This window comes from Podarcis pityusensis, assembly GCF_964106645.2.
Source record: "Podarcis pityusensis genome assembly, chromosome: 16".
Taxonomy (NCBI): Eukaryota; Metazoa; Chordata; class Lepidosauria; order Squamata; family Lacertidae; genus Podarcis; species Podarcis pityusensis.
Window position 1 is genome coordinate 4017946 of NC_138041.1, and position 16727 is coordinate 4034672.

The 16727-nt window shown below is 47.4% G+C and overlaps 1 protein-coding gene and 1 long non-coding RNA gene across 3 annotated transcripts; one reads left to right on the forward strand and one right to left on the reverse strand.

Annotated features, from left to right (window-relative positions):
* Window positions 1-6346: 6346 nt before the first annotated feature.
* Window positions 6347-10152, forward strand: MLLT11 (MLLT11 transcription factor 7 cofactor). Of its 2 annotated transcripts, none has more exons than XM_080984937.1 (2): window positions 6347-6591; window positions 9712-10152. In XM_080984937.1, the coding sequence occupies exon 2, from the start codon at window positions 9718-9720 to the stop codon at window positions 10000-10002; it is 285 nt and encodes a 94-aa protein (XP_080841063.1). In that variant the 5' UTR covers window positions 6347-6591; window positions 9712-9717; the 3' UTR covers window positions 10003-10152. The 2 variants fall into 2 exon arrangements, with proteins under 2 accessions (XP_080841063.1, XP_080841062.1); XM_080984936.1 differs by lacking the exon at window positions 6347-6591 and adding an exon at window positions 7761-7908.
* Window positions 10153-13688: 3536 nt separating this feature from the next.
* Window positions 13689-16721, reverse strand: LOC308465221. The gene is made up of 2 exons (XR_013980366.1): window positions 16597-16721; window positions 13689-14745 (listed from the first exon to the last, which is right to left on the reverse strand). It is a non-coding gene; the product is annotated as an uncharacterized lncRNA (long non-coding RNA).
* Window positions 16722-16727: the final 6 nt, after the last annotated feature.

Consider the following 16727-nt stretch of genomic DNA (forward strand, 5'->3'; position numbering starts at 1 on the left):
ATTAATATAATTTAGTTTTGCTTGGTAAGTAAAACGTAAAATTGCATTAAAATGATTGCCAAGTACTGACAATTATATTACAATTTTAGTAGTACAGTGGTACCTTGGGTTAAGTACTTAATTCGTTCCGAAGGTCCGTTCTTAACCTGAAACTGTTCTTAACCTGAAGCACCACTTTAGCTAATGGGGCCTCCTGCTGCTGCCGCGCCGTCGGAGCACAATTTCTGTTCTCATCCTGAAGCAAAGTTCTTAACCTGAAGCACTATTTCTGGGTTGGCGGAGTCTGTAACCTGAAGCATATGTAATCCGAGGTACCGCTGTAGTAGTATTTAGCATTGGCTGACATTTTCAGAAAGTAAAATTAAAATTATTTGGTTTTCCAAAAGCAGCTGATGTGCTTCTCTGATGAATGTAGACTTACCAAGCTAAATGGAGGACAGTCGCTAGCCTTTAAAAGGCCTCTCTTATCTGAATTTTCATTTTTCACTCAGCTCACTAAATTTCTTAAATGCCTGCTTGCAATAATAATATTGTTATTACAGCCGATTTCCAAAATCAGCCTAACCCTTTCCATGTTGTTTTCTTGAGTAGGCCCACTGAAATGAACCAGGTCTATGAAGTTCAGTGGTCCTACTCGGAGTAGGGCTTAAATTGACTGCAACTCTTGTACAATATATATGCATGTGGGATATTTTGCAAATATTCATCAACAGGATAGAAGGTTGCTTACATAATATTTTTTTTGAAGACCTCAAGTGGAATGCCTCTGAGCGCGTCCAGAGTGCTTCTCCCCCTAAAACACAGGAAGAAGCAATCTGAAGGCAAATATTGAAAGCATACACAGAGCGACGAACAGGCTTCTCTTTTTGTTTTTGAAGGGATAAGATCCCCTCTGAGGGTGTCAAACGACATGGACAGGAAGCCGTTGATAAAAATAACACCTGATAAAAAAATAACATTGAATAAAAAGGAACAGAAGTTTGTACAATTACTTATTTTTAGACTCACAACCGCTATGTGTTACAAATCTTCAAGGCCGTTTTCTAAAAAGAGATTACTCTTCCTAAAAGGAGGTTTATCAACAGCTATAAGCGACAAGGTTACGTCAGCATGAAACACGACAGCTCCCATAATTTACCTCTTCTCGAGCGCTCAAAAAGCTGCTGAAAGATTCATGAAATTGAAGTGAGGTTGTTCTGAGACCTGCTGAGCAAAGTCTCCCAGGAGTTTTAAAAGAACACGTCGTATCCGTTGCTGGCAGTGCTGCAGGCTCGCTCAGAAGAGGTTATTAAGGCATTTCCCTGTGACGGGGAGTTCCACAGGCTCCCTGAAAATGCCGGCAAGGCGTAAGGATGGGGAAATGAGTCAATTTCAGGTTCTGTTTTTATTTGTTTCCAGTCTTCAGTCCCCCACATTTCCACATTAGTTTGGGTTTAGAAAAGAGAGGGTCATGTACACATTCTCTTTCTCCCGGTCTAGCCTGCTTCACAGGGTTGTTCTGCGGCTATGATGGAGGAGGAGAGCATGCAGGCCATAATCTGAACTCCCTGGAGGCTGGTCGGTGCTGACTGGCTGTCCACAGTCTTCCCCAGCCGTACCTGGAGATGGAGCGGACCTGGGACCTTCTGCATGCAGAGCAGGTGTCCTACTACTGAGCTAAGGCCCTTAAGTATAATATCAAGTTTCTAGTCCTCATAGTTCCGAAGAAAGTGCGGACTTGGGTAGGGACATAGGAAGCTGACTTACACTGAGTCAAGCAATTGGTTCATCTCGTTTTTCCTTTGTACGTCGCTATGCGCAAGGAGTGAGCTAAAACCTCCCTGTGACTTTCTCCCCAAATCATATGCTGTTTTTGCTCAGTTTCCTCAATAAAGTGTCATCTTTCACTCCAGACTGTGTTATTTAAATTACTTTTCTAACACAGGAATTTTTTTTTTTAAATGGTGCAGGGTTCCCTGGGAAGAAGAGTTGATTGTTAAACAATTGTAGTTCTGGGAGAGGGGGTAGAGAGAGGGGTCTCAGCTCTCTTAGTGAACTATAGTTCCCAGGATTCTTTGGGGAAGCCAAAGTCTGTTAAAGTGCTATAAGAGTGCGTTAAATTTATGGTGCAGGCATAACCACGCTCCTTGCCTGAAGCGCTGGAGAGCAGCTGCCTACCAGTGTGGACAATATTGAGTTAGATGGACTGATGGTCTCAGTGAAAGGCAGCTTCCTAGAGCATCACTAGAGCTATATCCCTGAGAATATTTAGAGATATACGCAGTGTTATGTATTGAAGTTTGTCAGCATCGCCCTTGAGCCAGTGCCACCAACTGGACTCATCCACTTCAGCCCCGACTGGGCTAGGCGAGCTGGGTAGCACTTCCAGAGACCACCTTCTGCACAGGAACAGGTCGAAGTGCTGTGGACTCACAGCTTAGAGTTGTGAGCACCAGATTCACTCCAACAAGAAGACAGTCGTCGCACAGCATAGCAGAGTATAGCAGAGCATAAACGACTCGGAGAGCAGCTCTGTAGAATATCTTCTTTTATTCTATCTACAACTATAATACACAACTAGGTACAGAGCTAAATGAGGTCTAAACGAAAATGCTGAACTGCACTGAGTGTCTGCAGCTGCTCTTAGCAGCAACCTTATCTATACACACGATCTCTCTCTAACACTCAGTCTCTCTCTCTCTCTCTTTGATGTGAGGCTGGAGCGGAATAAGTAGAGAGCAGAAACCGCCCCCTCCTCTCTCGAGAATCAGCAGAGAACATCAGCAGATTCTTGGATATGGGAGGGGTGATGTATTGAAGTGTTATGTATTGAAGTTCTGTTCCAGCTTACAAACAAAGAGCTGCTTTGGAGAAATCGCTGCGTTGTCTGCTATGTCTACCCACAACTTAACACTGGCGACGAAGCTGGGATCAGTGGACATCAGAGCACAGCCAGATGCGGCCACCCTCTGAGATGAGCTGAATCACGGAGCAGAACCAATTCAGAGCTGACCGTTCTGGCTAGAGCACTGTGTTCCATCCATCGCCCTCCACGTCGGCATTGGAATCATGGCTTCACTCGTGCCTCTACCGCCGTTTGCCCCGGCCTCTGAATCATGGGACTCCTACCTCGCTCGGTTCGACTGCTACCTCCACGCAAATAAGCTGACAAGAGGGTCTGTAGAGAAGAGGTGGGGCCTCTTCCTCAGCCTTTGTGGCCCCGAAGTGTTCGTGACGGCCTGAGCATTGGTTGCGCCTCTAGCAGTCCAGGCAGCGCTGTGGGACACGATTCAAGAGAAGCACCACAACCACTACGTGCCAAAGCCATCCAAGATTGCTGCCCGCCATGCGTTCTACCACCGGAACCAGGCAGAGGAGGAATCAATCAACAACTACACCACCGCCCTCCGACAAGCTGCAATGCACTGCGAGTTCCGAGACTTAGACGATGCCCTGATGGATCAAATCGTCTGCAGGGTCCGGGACATCTGTCTGCAACGGCGTCTCCTCGCCAAGCCAGACCTCACACTGCAGAAAGCCACTGAGGAGGCCGTGGCCTCAGAAGCTGCTGAACTCTCCGCCCAGGAAATCTGCAAGGCCACCCGGACTCTGGTACTGGCCCTCGGCGATCCAGCAGGGTTTCCAAGCGCCCAGCATATTTAATAATAATAATAATAATAATAATAATAATAAAAAATTCTATTTATACCCCGCCCTCCCCAGCTGAAGCTGGGCTCAGGGCGGCTAACAACAATCAAAATAATCCAACATTCTAAAAACCTTTCATTATAAAAATTAATTAAAATCAAATTGATGGTAACCATTAAGCAAAATTCTGTGCAGATTGCCAGAGGAGGGGGTCAGGCTGCGCCCTGACCAAAGGCCTGGTGGAACAGCTCTGTCTTGCAGGCCCTGCGGAAAGATGTCAGGTCCCGCAGGGCCCTAGTCTCTTGGGACAGAGCGTTCCACCAGATTGGAGCCGCGGCCGAGAAAGCCCTGGCTCTAGTTGAGGCCAGCCTAACCTCCCTGTGGCCTGGGATCTTCAGGATGTTTTTATTTGCAGACCGTAAGTTCTTCTGTGGGACATACCAGGAGAGGCGGTCCCGTAGGTACGAGGGTCTTAGGCCGTATAGGGCTTTAAAGATTAAAACCAGCACCTTAAACCTGATCCTGTACTCCACCGGGAGCCAGTGCAGCTGAATGTGATCTCGCAGCGAAGACTAAGAGACTATGTTCACTGGACAAACTGCACATGTAAAGCTGTACGGTGAATAGGGTCAAATAATATGCTTATGTGCCTTACTGAAACCAATAAGGGTATTGCTGTATGAAATGGAACCACTATGATTGTAACTAATGCTTTATCTACGCGGGGAGGGGTGTTATGTACAGTATTGAAGTTCTGATCCAGCTTACAAATAAAGAGCTGCTTTGGAGAAATTGCTGCGTCATCTGCTATGTCTACCCACAACTTAACACACTGCGGTTGAACGTGGAGGGTCTCTCATGATCAAGAAGGCAGCTTTATAGCAAGTAAAACCTTTGATCCACATAACTCAGTACTGTCAGCCCTGGCTGGCAGCATCTGTCCAGAATCTCGGGCAGGATGTCGTTCTCAGCCCTACCTTGGGATTGAACCAAGGACCGTCTGAATGAAAAGCATATTTTTCAGTGCTCAGCTACCGCCATTTCTCCTCCTCTTCCTCCAATCTGCCTGATCCGCCCCTTCAAAACACCTAAGGCAGCGTTCATCGTCAAATCCTGCAGCGGGGAGTTCCGCAAGTGAAATCTTGCCTTGTGTGGGGAAATGCTTCAACCTACTTCCCATCATGGCCACTGGGCCCATCACCTCCTGGCAAATAGAAGGGGAAGAAATTGAGGCAGTGAGACACTTTCTTGGGCTCCATGATCACTGCAGATGGTGACAGCAGCCACGAAATTAAAAGACGCCTGCTTCTTGGGAGAAAAGCAATGACAAACCTAGACAGCATCTTAAAAAGCAGAGACATCACCTTGCCAACAAAGGTCCATATAGTTAAAGCTATGGTTTTCCCAGTAGTGATGTATGGAAGTGAGAGCTGGACCATAAAGAAGGCTGATCGCCGAAGAATGGATGCTTTTGAATTCTGGTGCTGGAGGAGACTCTTGAGAGTCCCATGGACTGCAAGAAGATCCAACCTCTCCATTCTGAAGGAAATCAGCCCTGAGTGCTCACTGGAAGGACAGATCCTGAAGCTGAGGCTCCAAGACTTTGGCCACCTCCTGAGAAGAGAAGACTCCCTGGAAAAGACCCTGATGCTGGGAAAGATGGAGGGCGCAAGGAGAAGGGGACGACGGAGGATGAGATGGTGGGACAGTGTTCTTGAAGCTACCAGCATGAGTTTGACAGAACCGGCCCTGCTGTGGGGGCCACATTTGTAAGAACTTGATTTTTCAGTGTGGCAGCACCTGTGGAACTCCCTGCCTATTGACACCAGGCAGGTGCCTTCGCTGTGCTCTTTTTGGCACCTGCTAAAAACAAACCTATCCAGGTATTTAGAATCTTAAAATGTTTTTTTTGTCTATTGTTACCTTATCTTTCCAAAAAGCCTTATCCATTGCTGCTGTTAATTTTTTATTATTGGTAACTTTATTGTTCCATCTTTCTTTAAAAACTGCTTTGAGGCTGTGTTTGTCTTTTTAACCATCAAGCATTGTGTAATTTTTATTCAATAATTTGCAATCAGAAGAATAGGATGGATATATGTATGTGTGTGTACATGTGTGTGTGTGTGTGTGTGTGTGTGTGTATAGTTAGCCTTGGTGAAGACTTGACGTTTTTATCCCCAAAAAAGTTTTTGATTGCGTTTCCGCTGAAATGAGGCTGCATTTTAATGTTTTAATGTTGTATTTTAATCTTGTTTTTTAAGCTGTATTTCAATCAATTGTTTTTATATTTGGTGTTAGCCGCCCTGAGCCTGGTCTTGGCTGAGGTGGGCGGGGTATAAATAAAATCATCATCATCATCATCATCATTATTAATGTGTGTGTATATATTCTGGCCTTTGATACTGTAGATAGATAGATGATAGATAGATAGATAGTATCAAACGCCAGAATAAAGACGTGTGTCACCAGCATTCATCTTTCTCTGTTCCTCCACAACGTGCATCGTAATTGCTAATAATGCAGCAATTATCTAATCGTTGCCGTTTTAAAAAAACACACACACACACACACACACACACCGCTCCTGGCAAACTCACAGAGATTGCATCCGCCATGCATATATATGGAAGGAAAATCTCCATGGCTTCAGCCTCCTTCCCTGGCTGAAAATAGAAAATTCTTCTTAGAGCTGAATCACTGAGGCCGCTGCAGTCCCTGCGATGAAGGCTTAGGAGGGGCTGCATTGCAGCAAAAAAAAGAGGAGAGGCTTGTGCGCAACAGAGACAGACCCGCACAGAGACACACACACACCCAGCCAGACAAAAGCAGGAGGGGAGACGGATCACACCATCTGCCCATCTCTCTGGACCACTAGAGATCTCTCTGTCTCTCTCTCCTCCAGCACAAAAGGCATCTCCTGTTTCTGTTGCATCCCGAGCCCCTTTGGGTCCTTCTTTGAGGAAGGTAAGGAAGAGCGGGAAAAGAAAGAGGGTATTTGAAATATATATTATTTGGAGGGAAAGGGGGGGGGTGTATTTTAATTCTGGTTGGATTCTTCCATCTTCCACTTGTCCTTTAAAATAAACAAATAAATCTCACATTGTTGTTAATCTGTTCCGAGTTAGCATCTTCCTGCATACAATACATTTTGTCTTCTTTTTTTAAAAAAAGGCTCATTCAGACCTGTTAAGCCTGTCTGACTGTTGGGATTGGAGGAGATAAATGTCTTAATAATAATAATAATAATAATAATAATAATAATAATAATAATTTATACCCCGCCCTCCCCAGCCAAGACCGGGCTCAGGGCGGCTAACAACCAATAATAAAAACAAGTTGATTGAAATACAACTTAAGAAACAAGATGAAAATTCAACATTAAAACACTGAAATGCAGCTTCATCACAGGGGGAGAAAGGAAAAAAGAAAGAAAGAGGGGGAGATATAGATATATAGCTATAGATAGGTGTTTAGATTAGACTGATTGAAATAAATGGGCCTAAGAACGCCACCTTGCTTAATTTCCACGGGTCTCCTCAGAGCAGGGCTAACATCGACTTCTTCAACCCATGTCATTGCCAGCCACCTGTTCAGTGTTAAAACGTTTTAAAATGCTAATTCCGTCCTCTTTATGGAAACGCAACCCTTCTCTGACCACTCCCTTGTTGTATGGAGAGATATAGGTATTTTTAGAAACCCGAAGAGGCGACGGTGGTCCACAAATGAAATGGTCTTTGAAAACGAAAATTTAAAAATCAGGTTTTTTAAAACAAGAAGGCTGCAATCCTAACCAAGTCAGCTCAGAAGGAAGTCCCATTTAACTCAAGGGGGCTTACCCCCAGGTAAGTAGGGTTAGAATCTCAGCCCATTTGATGGCTCTCACTCTCTCTACCTCCTTTCCACTTATTAAATTAAGCAGGTGGTGATTTGGGGCTCGCGGAGCCTCTTTGGTTTTGATTCCGCCAGTCATTTGGTTTCTTTCAATAAAACAATTATCCGGAAATAATGTTAGAAGGATGTGTCTGCGTACATAAAAATATCCACGCACCCACCCCCCATCTTGCAGAGGGGGCTATTTTCAAAACGCAGATGTCTGCCACATGCCTGGGATGCCACACAAAGGTCTTTCAGAGGAGCCTGCATACTCACACAAATCCCCACCCCGCTTTTAAAATTAAAAGTGATGTAATTTTTCTTGGGAGCCCAGAAAGGCATTGAAGGCAGAGATAGCTATAGCACAGCAGGAACCAGGAGATGGCTCCCTTGAAGGAAAACACGGAGGTGCGTTGCATGCGTACAATTATATTTTTCAAAAAATGCACACTTGGGTGAAGCGTAACCTCCAGATTTAAATTCCTTTTTATTTCTTTCTTTCTTTCTTAAAAAAGTGTAAGTTTCTAGAAGCTGAGATATGAGGCGAAATGGACAGGCGATGCTCTTATTTTTGTGGGGAGGCGAGGCAAGAAACTAGCCTGCTCTCCCATCTTTTGGAGTTTTATTTTTGAACCCCCGTAAAAGATCTTTTGCTGCCCCATGGGAATGCAGTCTTGCTAGCCAAGGGCAGCATGTCTGAGAAAAGGGAGCAGAGAAAATTGGCAGAGAACTTGCAAAGAGGGGTGGGTTAGTGGGCAGTCCCTCCTTGGATGATGGATGGATGGGGAGATGTGCTACTGCCTGAAGAAAGGAAATATCCAGACTGAAAGGTGGGGCGGTGAGGAGGGAGGGGGCAAAGGAGATGTGTGGTTGGGGGTGGGAGAGAGGGAAGGTACCACAGTTAAGACCCACCCAAGGGTGTTGCTGTTGGGTGTGGGGAGAGGAACTCACAGCCGGAGGAGGGATGGGCCCAGACCTCAGGGTCCTGTCCTCTCCCCCATCCTTTTCAACATCTACATGAAACCGCTGGGAGAGATCATCAGGGGGTTTGGGCTGGGCGTCCATCAATATGCAGATGATACCCAGCTCTACCTCTCTTTAAAATCAGAACCAGTGAAGGCGGTGAAGGTCCTGTGTGAGTGCCTGGAGGCGGTTGGAGGATGGATGGTGGCTAACAGATTGAGGCTGAATCCTGACTAGGCAGAAGTACTGTTTTCGGGGGACAGGAGGCGGGCTGGTGTGGAGGACTCCCTGGTCCTGAATGGGGTAACTGTGCTCCTGAAGGACCAGTTACGCAGCCTGGGAGTCATTCTGGACTCACAGAGGTCCATGGAGGTGCAGGTCAATTCTGTGTCCAGGGCGGCTGTCTATCAGCTCCACCTGGTACGCAGGCTGAGACCCTACCTGCCCGCAGACTGTCTCTCCAGAGTGGTGCATGCTCTGGTTATCTCCTGCTTGGACTACTGCAATGCGCTCTATGTGGGGCTACCTTTGAAGGTGACTCAGAAACAACTCATCCAGAATGTGACTGCCAGATTTGGTGACTGGGAGCAGCCGCCGAGACCATATAACACCTGTCCTGAAAGACCTACATTGGCTCCCAGTACGTTTCCAAGGACAATTCAAAGTGTTGGTGCTGACCTTGAAAGCCCTAAACCAGACATAGCCAAACTTGCCCCTCCAGCAGTTTTGATACTACAACTCTCATCATCCCTGACCACTGGTCCCGTTAGCTAGGGATGATGGGAGTTGTAGTCCCAAAACAGCTGGAGGGCCGAGTTTGCCTATATCTGCCCTAAATGGCCTCATCCACCCCCATCGTTCTGCCTGGACACTGAGGTCCAGCCCCGAGGGCCTTCTGGCAGTTCCCTCCCTGTGAGGAGTGAGGCTACAAGGAACCAGGCAGAGGGCCTTCTCGGTGGTGGCGCCCGCCCTATGGAACGCCCTCCCATCAGATGTCAAAGAGATAAACAACTATCTAACATTTAGAAGACATCTGAAGGCAGCCCTGTTTAGAGAAGCTTTTAATGCTTGATGTTTTATTATGTGTTTATATGAGTTGGGAGCTGCCCAGAGTGGCTGGGGCAACCCGGTCAGATGGGCGCCATATAAATAAATAATTATTATTATTATTATCAGCGACATGCCTAGCACTCAGGCCTCCCAAGCATTCCCCTAACAGAAGATCCCTTCTTCCTCCTCTCTTCTCAGCAAGAAATGAGGGACACAGTCAACTCCCAGTACGACTCCTTTCTGTACTGGAAGATGCCCATCCCAGAACTGGACCTGAGCGAGCTGGAACACCTGGGCTTAGCTGAGCTGGTCGCCTACAAGCCCAAGGGAGGCTATGGCAGCTTCGCGGCAGAGCGGAAGAAACAGAACCGCAACATCTCCGACGGGGAAGACGACGGCGAAGACACCAGCCTCCTCCAGTTCAACAGTTTCAATTTCTGGAGGGCTCCTATACCCTGCGTCGGCCCTTTAGATTTCGACCTGATCTGAGGCCTGTGCAGCTGGGCTCCTGTCCTTCAGTGCGACGAGTGAGGCGGCTAAACCTTTTGTCTACACCCCCCCTTCCAACCAATTCCCCGTAGTGTTTTCCTTTTCAAATTGTACGGCGAGGCTGAATTGCAAAATTGCTTCTGTCGGTGTCGACTGCCTGTGTCTCTCTCCTTCTCACATTCTGTCTCTTACATGTTTTTGCGGGCGGGGAAGGGGACTGTGGTTTGCAAAATTGGGACTGAATGTATTTATTGGCTGGAGGGTGAACTGCGTCGAGAGGCCCTGAGGTGCGCCCACGTTCCTGTTTGTGGCGATGGCAGCCGGAAGTGTGCGGGGAATTAAGCGAGGCATTTCCACACCCCCTTGATCATAAAAACGACTCCGTACAGCTGGGTGGCTTTTGAGGGGATCGCAGCTAAGATCTGGAGCAGGAGTCGGCAACTAAGCAGCCTCTGAGCAAATTCCGGCCTGCGGGTCTTTGGCCCGTCGAGCTGCAAGCTCTGTTTCCTTCTTCCTCTTGCCAGCAGCCACTTTCAGAAAGCGTGAAATTACATATCTTGCTTCTGAATAACTCGAGAGGGATAATTTGTGGGGGGGGGTGTTGGGGGGTCTGCGCTGCCACTTCCGGGTTCAGCCGAGGGGGGAGGGGGCGCCAAAGAAGCGCCATTTCTTGGGGGAGGGGAGGGAGATGTGTAGGCCAAGATGAAAGCTCAGCTCCTGGCCGTGTTTGAGATTAAACTGCAAAAGAAAAGAGGTGTCTTTAAGAGCGTTTGTGGTGGTGATTTCATAATAACCACAAGAGATTTGTGCACCTGGAGATTTATCGCGCACGGAGCGGAGGAGGTTGGCTCCCCCCACCTTGCTGCCCCCACAAGTATATTATCAAATTACAGCTTTGTCTTTTAAGCAGCTGCTGGGGAAACAGGACTGCGGTTCAAAGTCAGGAATCAGGACAAATCTATTTTATCAGCTGGAATGTGGGATAAGACGGGAACTGGGTAGGCTTATCGCCAGTGGCCCTTGGAGCAGGAATGACTCTCCTCTCCAACCGTAAAACAAAAAGGGAGTGGATTTTGGCCGACTGCAGCCACAATCCACAGCAGGAGTTAGCAACTAGTGGCCCGCAAGGGAAATCCGGCCCAGGGGGCAATGTGGTGCCAGGGCAAGAGGGAGTGAATTGGGTAAAGGCTGGCATGGCCTGCAAGGAAACAGCAGCCAATATTATAAACACTGTTGCACCAGCCACCTCTCCACTTATCCACAGACCAGAACAAAGATCCAGGTTTTTCAATAACATCATGTGTGGATGTGTCAGGCCTTATCATGTGACCTGCAGTGGCCCATTGGCCTCAAGCGGCACATCACTGGGAGCCAGTCCCTGCCGCTCACTTTCCCTGAGCCGGAAACCTTAAGAGAGTCAGCGGCAAATTTCTAAAGTTACAGATAGATATAGATAATTTATTATGGTCGGAGACCAGCTTATAAAACGCTCTTGGGGGTACAATCCCAGAAGGAAAACAAACATTTAAAACAATGTACAACAATAAATTTAAAATTTATAAATGCAATAAGCATATAGACACTTAAAACTTGAAGATAAGCTACCACACAGAGATGAACCAGAGTCACCCATGGAACTGAGTTTGGGGATTTTCTTAATGAACTAGTTTCGGTTAGGGGATGGTCTGCGCCTACAAATCTGTACACAGAATCTAGCGACCATCCGGGTCGTCTTATGATCTTTGCCTACAGGAGGTCAAATTTTTGCTTTTCCGGGAGGTCAGCGAGCCTCACCAGCAGGGGATCAATGTAAAGTTACAGTATTCTGCTTCTGTTCTGGCACGGCAGAAACAGTGGCATCAGGTTCCTGTTGGGTCTGGTAGGGTGGGAGGCTGGGAGGCCAGCGGTAGGGGGCGCCAGAGCCAATGGCAGGAATAGCCAACTCATTCCAGTTTTGTCCCCATCCTGCTCCTCTGCCCTGCTGAGTTCTCCAAGGAGCAACGCTGAGACTATGGAGGGGGAGGGTCACACGCCAGGGCAACCCCCTGAATTGGTTATAAGTTAAGTGGGGAGGGTGGTTGAGAGGCTGGCTGAAGGTAAAGACTGAGGGTGGATCTACACACGGGGGGGGGGGGAATGCTATAGATATGCAGTGCGTCTTTTCTGGAGGTACGCAGGGGTACACATACCTCTAAACATTTTGTGAATCTTTGTACTTTTGTCCATTTCCTGTATTTATTTCCCCCGATTTGAACTATAAAATGGTGATTTTCTTGAGTCAAAATGAGAGTATCCCTAAACATTTTTTAAAGAAAAATAGCAATGTAGATACGTCAGAAATTACAACAAAATGGGAAAAAACTCTATGTAAAATCGTGTAAAAAGGTTTTCTGCTCTACAGCGCCATCTGGTGTTACAGTGTTATAACACATATAAAACGCTTTTTCTTTACTGAGTTGGGTGCTAGAGAAAGTTTTAAGGCAGCATGACTGATGCGGCTGCAGGGGCCGCCACAAAAATGTTGTGGAATGGTGGTGGGTGCTGAATTTTAGCATTGCACGGTCTGCTGCTGAAATGTGAGAGCCCAACTTCTGCCACTATTGGTCAGTGTCCCCTTTGCCCAAACGCACAGATGAAGCACAATGCAAAACCTTGCATGTTCACATCCCTGATCAACGTCCATCCAGCCTCTGTGTAAATACTGTATTTTTTGCTCTATAAGACTCACTTTTTCGCTCCTAAAAAGTAAGGGGAAATGTGTGTGCGTCACATGGAGCGAAAGCAGGCTGCGCAGCTATCCCAGAAGCCAGAACAGCAAGAGGGATTGCTGCTTTCACTGCGCAGCGATCCCTCTTGCTGTTCTGGCTTCTGAGATTCCAATATTTTTTTTCTTGTTTTCCTCCTCCAAAAACTAGGTGCGTCTTGTGATCTGGTGCGTCTTATAGAGCGAAAAATACGGTACGTTTGGTGGAGGGCAGCCGGCAACCTCCCATTTGCCCTATTGAACCAGCCTCCATTACGTGGTGAGGGATATTACCCCATGGGCAGAGCTGGGATAATTCGCTGCCAGTCTGGTCGGGTTCTGCAGAATGACTTAGGCCAGCCTGGTCGTGACAATCAGAGGACCAGACAGCGAGGGATGGAAGGAGATCCCATCCGAAGGCACCAGGTTTGGGAAGTCGAGTCTGGAGTGTGCGAAAAAGAGGAAAGGAGGGATTTAGAGAAAAGGAGGTGTTAGGAAATGATTGAAAGGGTGTGTTTGTGTAAAAAGAGAGAGGAGAGAGTGTGGCAGAACGGGAAAGAGAGAAAAGATAAACAGAGAAAGGAAAATAAGGAAAAGGGAGTGGCACAGAGAGAATAACAATAATGATGATGATGATAAATTCTGAAGGAAATCAGCCCTGAGTGCTCACTGGAAGGACAGATCCTGAAGCTGAGGCTCCAAGACTTTGGCCACATCATGAGAAGAGAAGACTCCCTGGAAAAGACCCTGATGTTGGGAAAGATGGAGGGTGCAAGGAGAAGGGGACGACAGAGGACGAGATGGTGGGACAGTGTTCTTGAAACGACTAGCATGAGTTTGACCAAACTGCGGGAGGCAGTGGAAGACAGGAGGGCCTGGCGTGCTCTGGTCCAGGGGGTCACGAAGAGGCAGACACGACTAAACGACTAAACAACAACACAACAACAATAATAAATTTTATTTATACCCCGCCCTCCCCAGCCAGAGCCAGGCTCAGGGTGGCTAACACCAGTAAAATTACAGTAAAAACATAATGGGGGGGGGGACCCCAATTTAAAATACAGGTTAAAATGCAATTTAAAATGCAGCCTCATTTTAAAAGTAGCCCATAGATCAAGACCATAAGGGGAGGGAAGACATAAGGGTCAGACTGAGTGCAAACCAAAGGCCAGGTGGAACAGCTCTGTCTTGCAGGCCCTGCGGAAAGATGTCAAGTCCCTCAGGGCCCTGGTCTCTTGGGACAGAGCGTTCCACCAAGTCGGGGCCAGCGCTGAAAAGGCCCTGACCCTAGTTGAGACCAATCTAACCACCTTGCGACTTGGGACCTCCAAAGTGTTGTCATTTGTGGACCTTAAGGTCCTCCATGGGGCATACCAGGAGAGGCGGTCCCGTAGGTACGTGGGTCCTAGGGCTTTAAAGGTCGCTCTTGGCTCTTCTGTTGCCCGCTGCCAACAGGCAGCCCCACACGGATTTTCCTCCCCAAGGGAGAGTGGTCTTTGACATAGGGTGCTCCTGGCCTACACAAATCCTTTGACCGCATCCCAGACTAAACAACCCCAGCTTCTGTTAACCCAGCCTGTGCCAAGCCAAACGGAAAGGCGGCCTGCCCGTACGTCTCACGGAGATCCGAGAGAAGAATGGGACTTTGAATACCCAAACAGTGAGCTGGGGCCCAATGCATCGCGGCCTCCCAGCGCCGGACAAAAGCCTCATTCAAAAGACGGCAAGATGCCTGTTCGCACCATGCAGACTTTGCTCAAAGCCGGGCTGAAGGTCTCGTCGATGGCGGTGGCTGCTGGCGAGGAAAACACATGACCTAAGGCCTCAAACGTAATAAATTGCGGGGTGTGGAGGCAGGAGACAAGTTGAGGCTCTGTTTCCTTAGAAAGGGAAGCCTTTCTTTTGGGGGGGACAGTTTTGACACCTTTGAGGGATTCATCGGACGACGCCCCTGCTGCTGCGCATCGCCACGGCCTCCGTATACCGGGTGGAAAAGTTTCCTGAAATGGACAAGAAGTGTGTTATGTACTGAGTTGAATAGGATCCAAAATGCAGCAGTCTGATTGGTCCTAGAACAACAGGATTCAGAATGCAGCAGTTTGATTGGTCCTAGAACAATAGGATTCAGAATGCAGCAGTCTGATTGGTCCTAGAACAATAGGATTCAGAATGCAGCAGTCTGATTGGTCTTAGAACAATAGGATCTAGAATGCAGCAGTCGGATTGGTCTTAGAACAATAGGATTCAGAATGCAGCAGTCTGATTGGTCCCAGAACAATAGGATCCAGAATACAGCAGTCTGATTGGTCCTAGAACAATAGGATTCAGAATGCAGCAGTCTGATTGGTCCTAGAACAATAGGATCCAGAATGCAGCAGTCTGATTGGTCCACAGGAGCCACCCAATCCAGCTCCAGGTGGAAGTGAATCCGCAATCTGATTGGCCTACAGGAGAATCCCAGAATTAGCCAATCACGTGGGGCCCATTGTGTAAATAATGTATATAAAGCAGACATTCTGGGGAAACTTCCATTCCTCCTCAACCACTATGAGCTGAATAAAGAGCATGAAATCCACTCTCGACTCCGAGTATATTTCAAAGTGGAATAAATAGAGTCCTTCCAAATCTCACAGTGTGCTGCTGCATGGATAGTTTACGTACATTTCATGAAGTTTAATCCTAAAGGAAGAATCGCAGGTCAGTGGGCAGACTGGCTGCCTTGAGTGCAGAAGGTGCCAGGTCCCCAGTCGCATTTCCTGGTAGGACTGGGGGCAATCTCCCATCAGAAACCCTGGAGAGCTGCTGCCAGTCAGTGTATACAGTGCTGGGCTGGATGGACCATTGGTCTGGCTGGGTGTGAGGCTGCAAGCCGTACATTTAAAGCACCTCCCTATTCAAGAATTATGGGAATTGTAATTTACCATTGTCAGAGCCACGGTTCCCTGCGCCTTTAACAATTGCAGGTTGAATGAACCTAACACCTGTGGCAGCAATTGTAAATGTGCTGAGCTAGATTATTATTATTTTTTAATTTCTTCTTTTATTTCCTATATCTATTTAGAGAATTTTATTTGCTTAGACAATTTATTTCCCGCTAATTGCTATTGCCTCTAACTGGTGCACAAGGTACGCAGTGTAAAGAAAAATAAAAATAAGTCAAGCCTCTAAAATCCATAGGATTTAAATTTTTAATAAAAAGAATGCAATGTAAGAAATAATGGGAGTGGTTAAAATACAATTAGAAGCCAACGCAAACATTTAATGCGGCATCTCCCCTCGGGCCACCAGTGTGGAGTTCACGAAGCACAGCCTGGGACCCCAGAAGACCGGAATAAAAATAAATTTAAAATGACTTTTTGAAAAATATCAAAAAATTTAGATTCACACTAAGGCAAACCAGTGCAAAAGAATGAAGCAGTAAGTCACGAATAACGTCTCCCCTCTGGAGCAGAAAAATAAGCTGAAGACGTTACCCTTGAGGTTTTTGGGCAGATTTTAGCTTTTGAAAAACCATGGAAAAAGTCACCAATATTCAAATTGCGACTTATCGCCATAGAGAAGCCCATGGCTAGAGCGGCTCCACCGCACAGCGCCCATAGACACTCAGCCTCCAGGACGGTCTTCAGTCTTACCATAGAAATGAGAGGGATAGAGAGGAAGGAGGAGGGGGGAAAAACATGGCTGCTCCCCATAGAGGTGGCAAGTGATAGAGCGTCCGAGAAAGTCCTCGGGGCAACCATGGCCGCTTACCTTTGTACCATGGAGATGGCGACGGATAGAGCGGCAACCCCTCTAGGAAGAGAGCGGGAGAACGCACGTCGGAGGAAGGGGTGGGCTTTCCCCTTACGTACCGGATATATCCCTTGTGCGACGCTCTCAGGCTTCCTCCCTCACCTCGGAGGCTTCGTTTTCAAACGCACTTCCGGTTCCGCCATTTTGCCTCCCTTTCGGCGCCGAGGGGGGAGGGGAGGAGAGGGGAGGG

Coding starts and splice junctions, on each gene's coding strand:
- MLLT11 (XM_080984936.1), top strand. CDS start 7,882: ATGGCTCCCTTGAAGGAAAACACGGAG. Junction 7,909..9,711: donor CCTTGAAGGAAAACACGGAG/GTGCGTTGCATG, acceptor CTCTCTTCTCAG/CAAGAAATGAGGGACACAGT.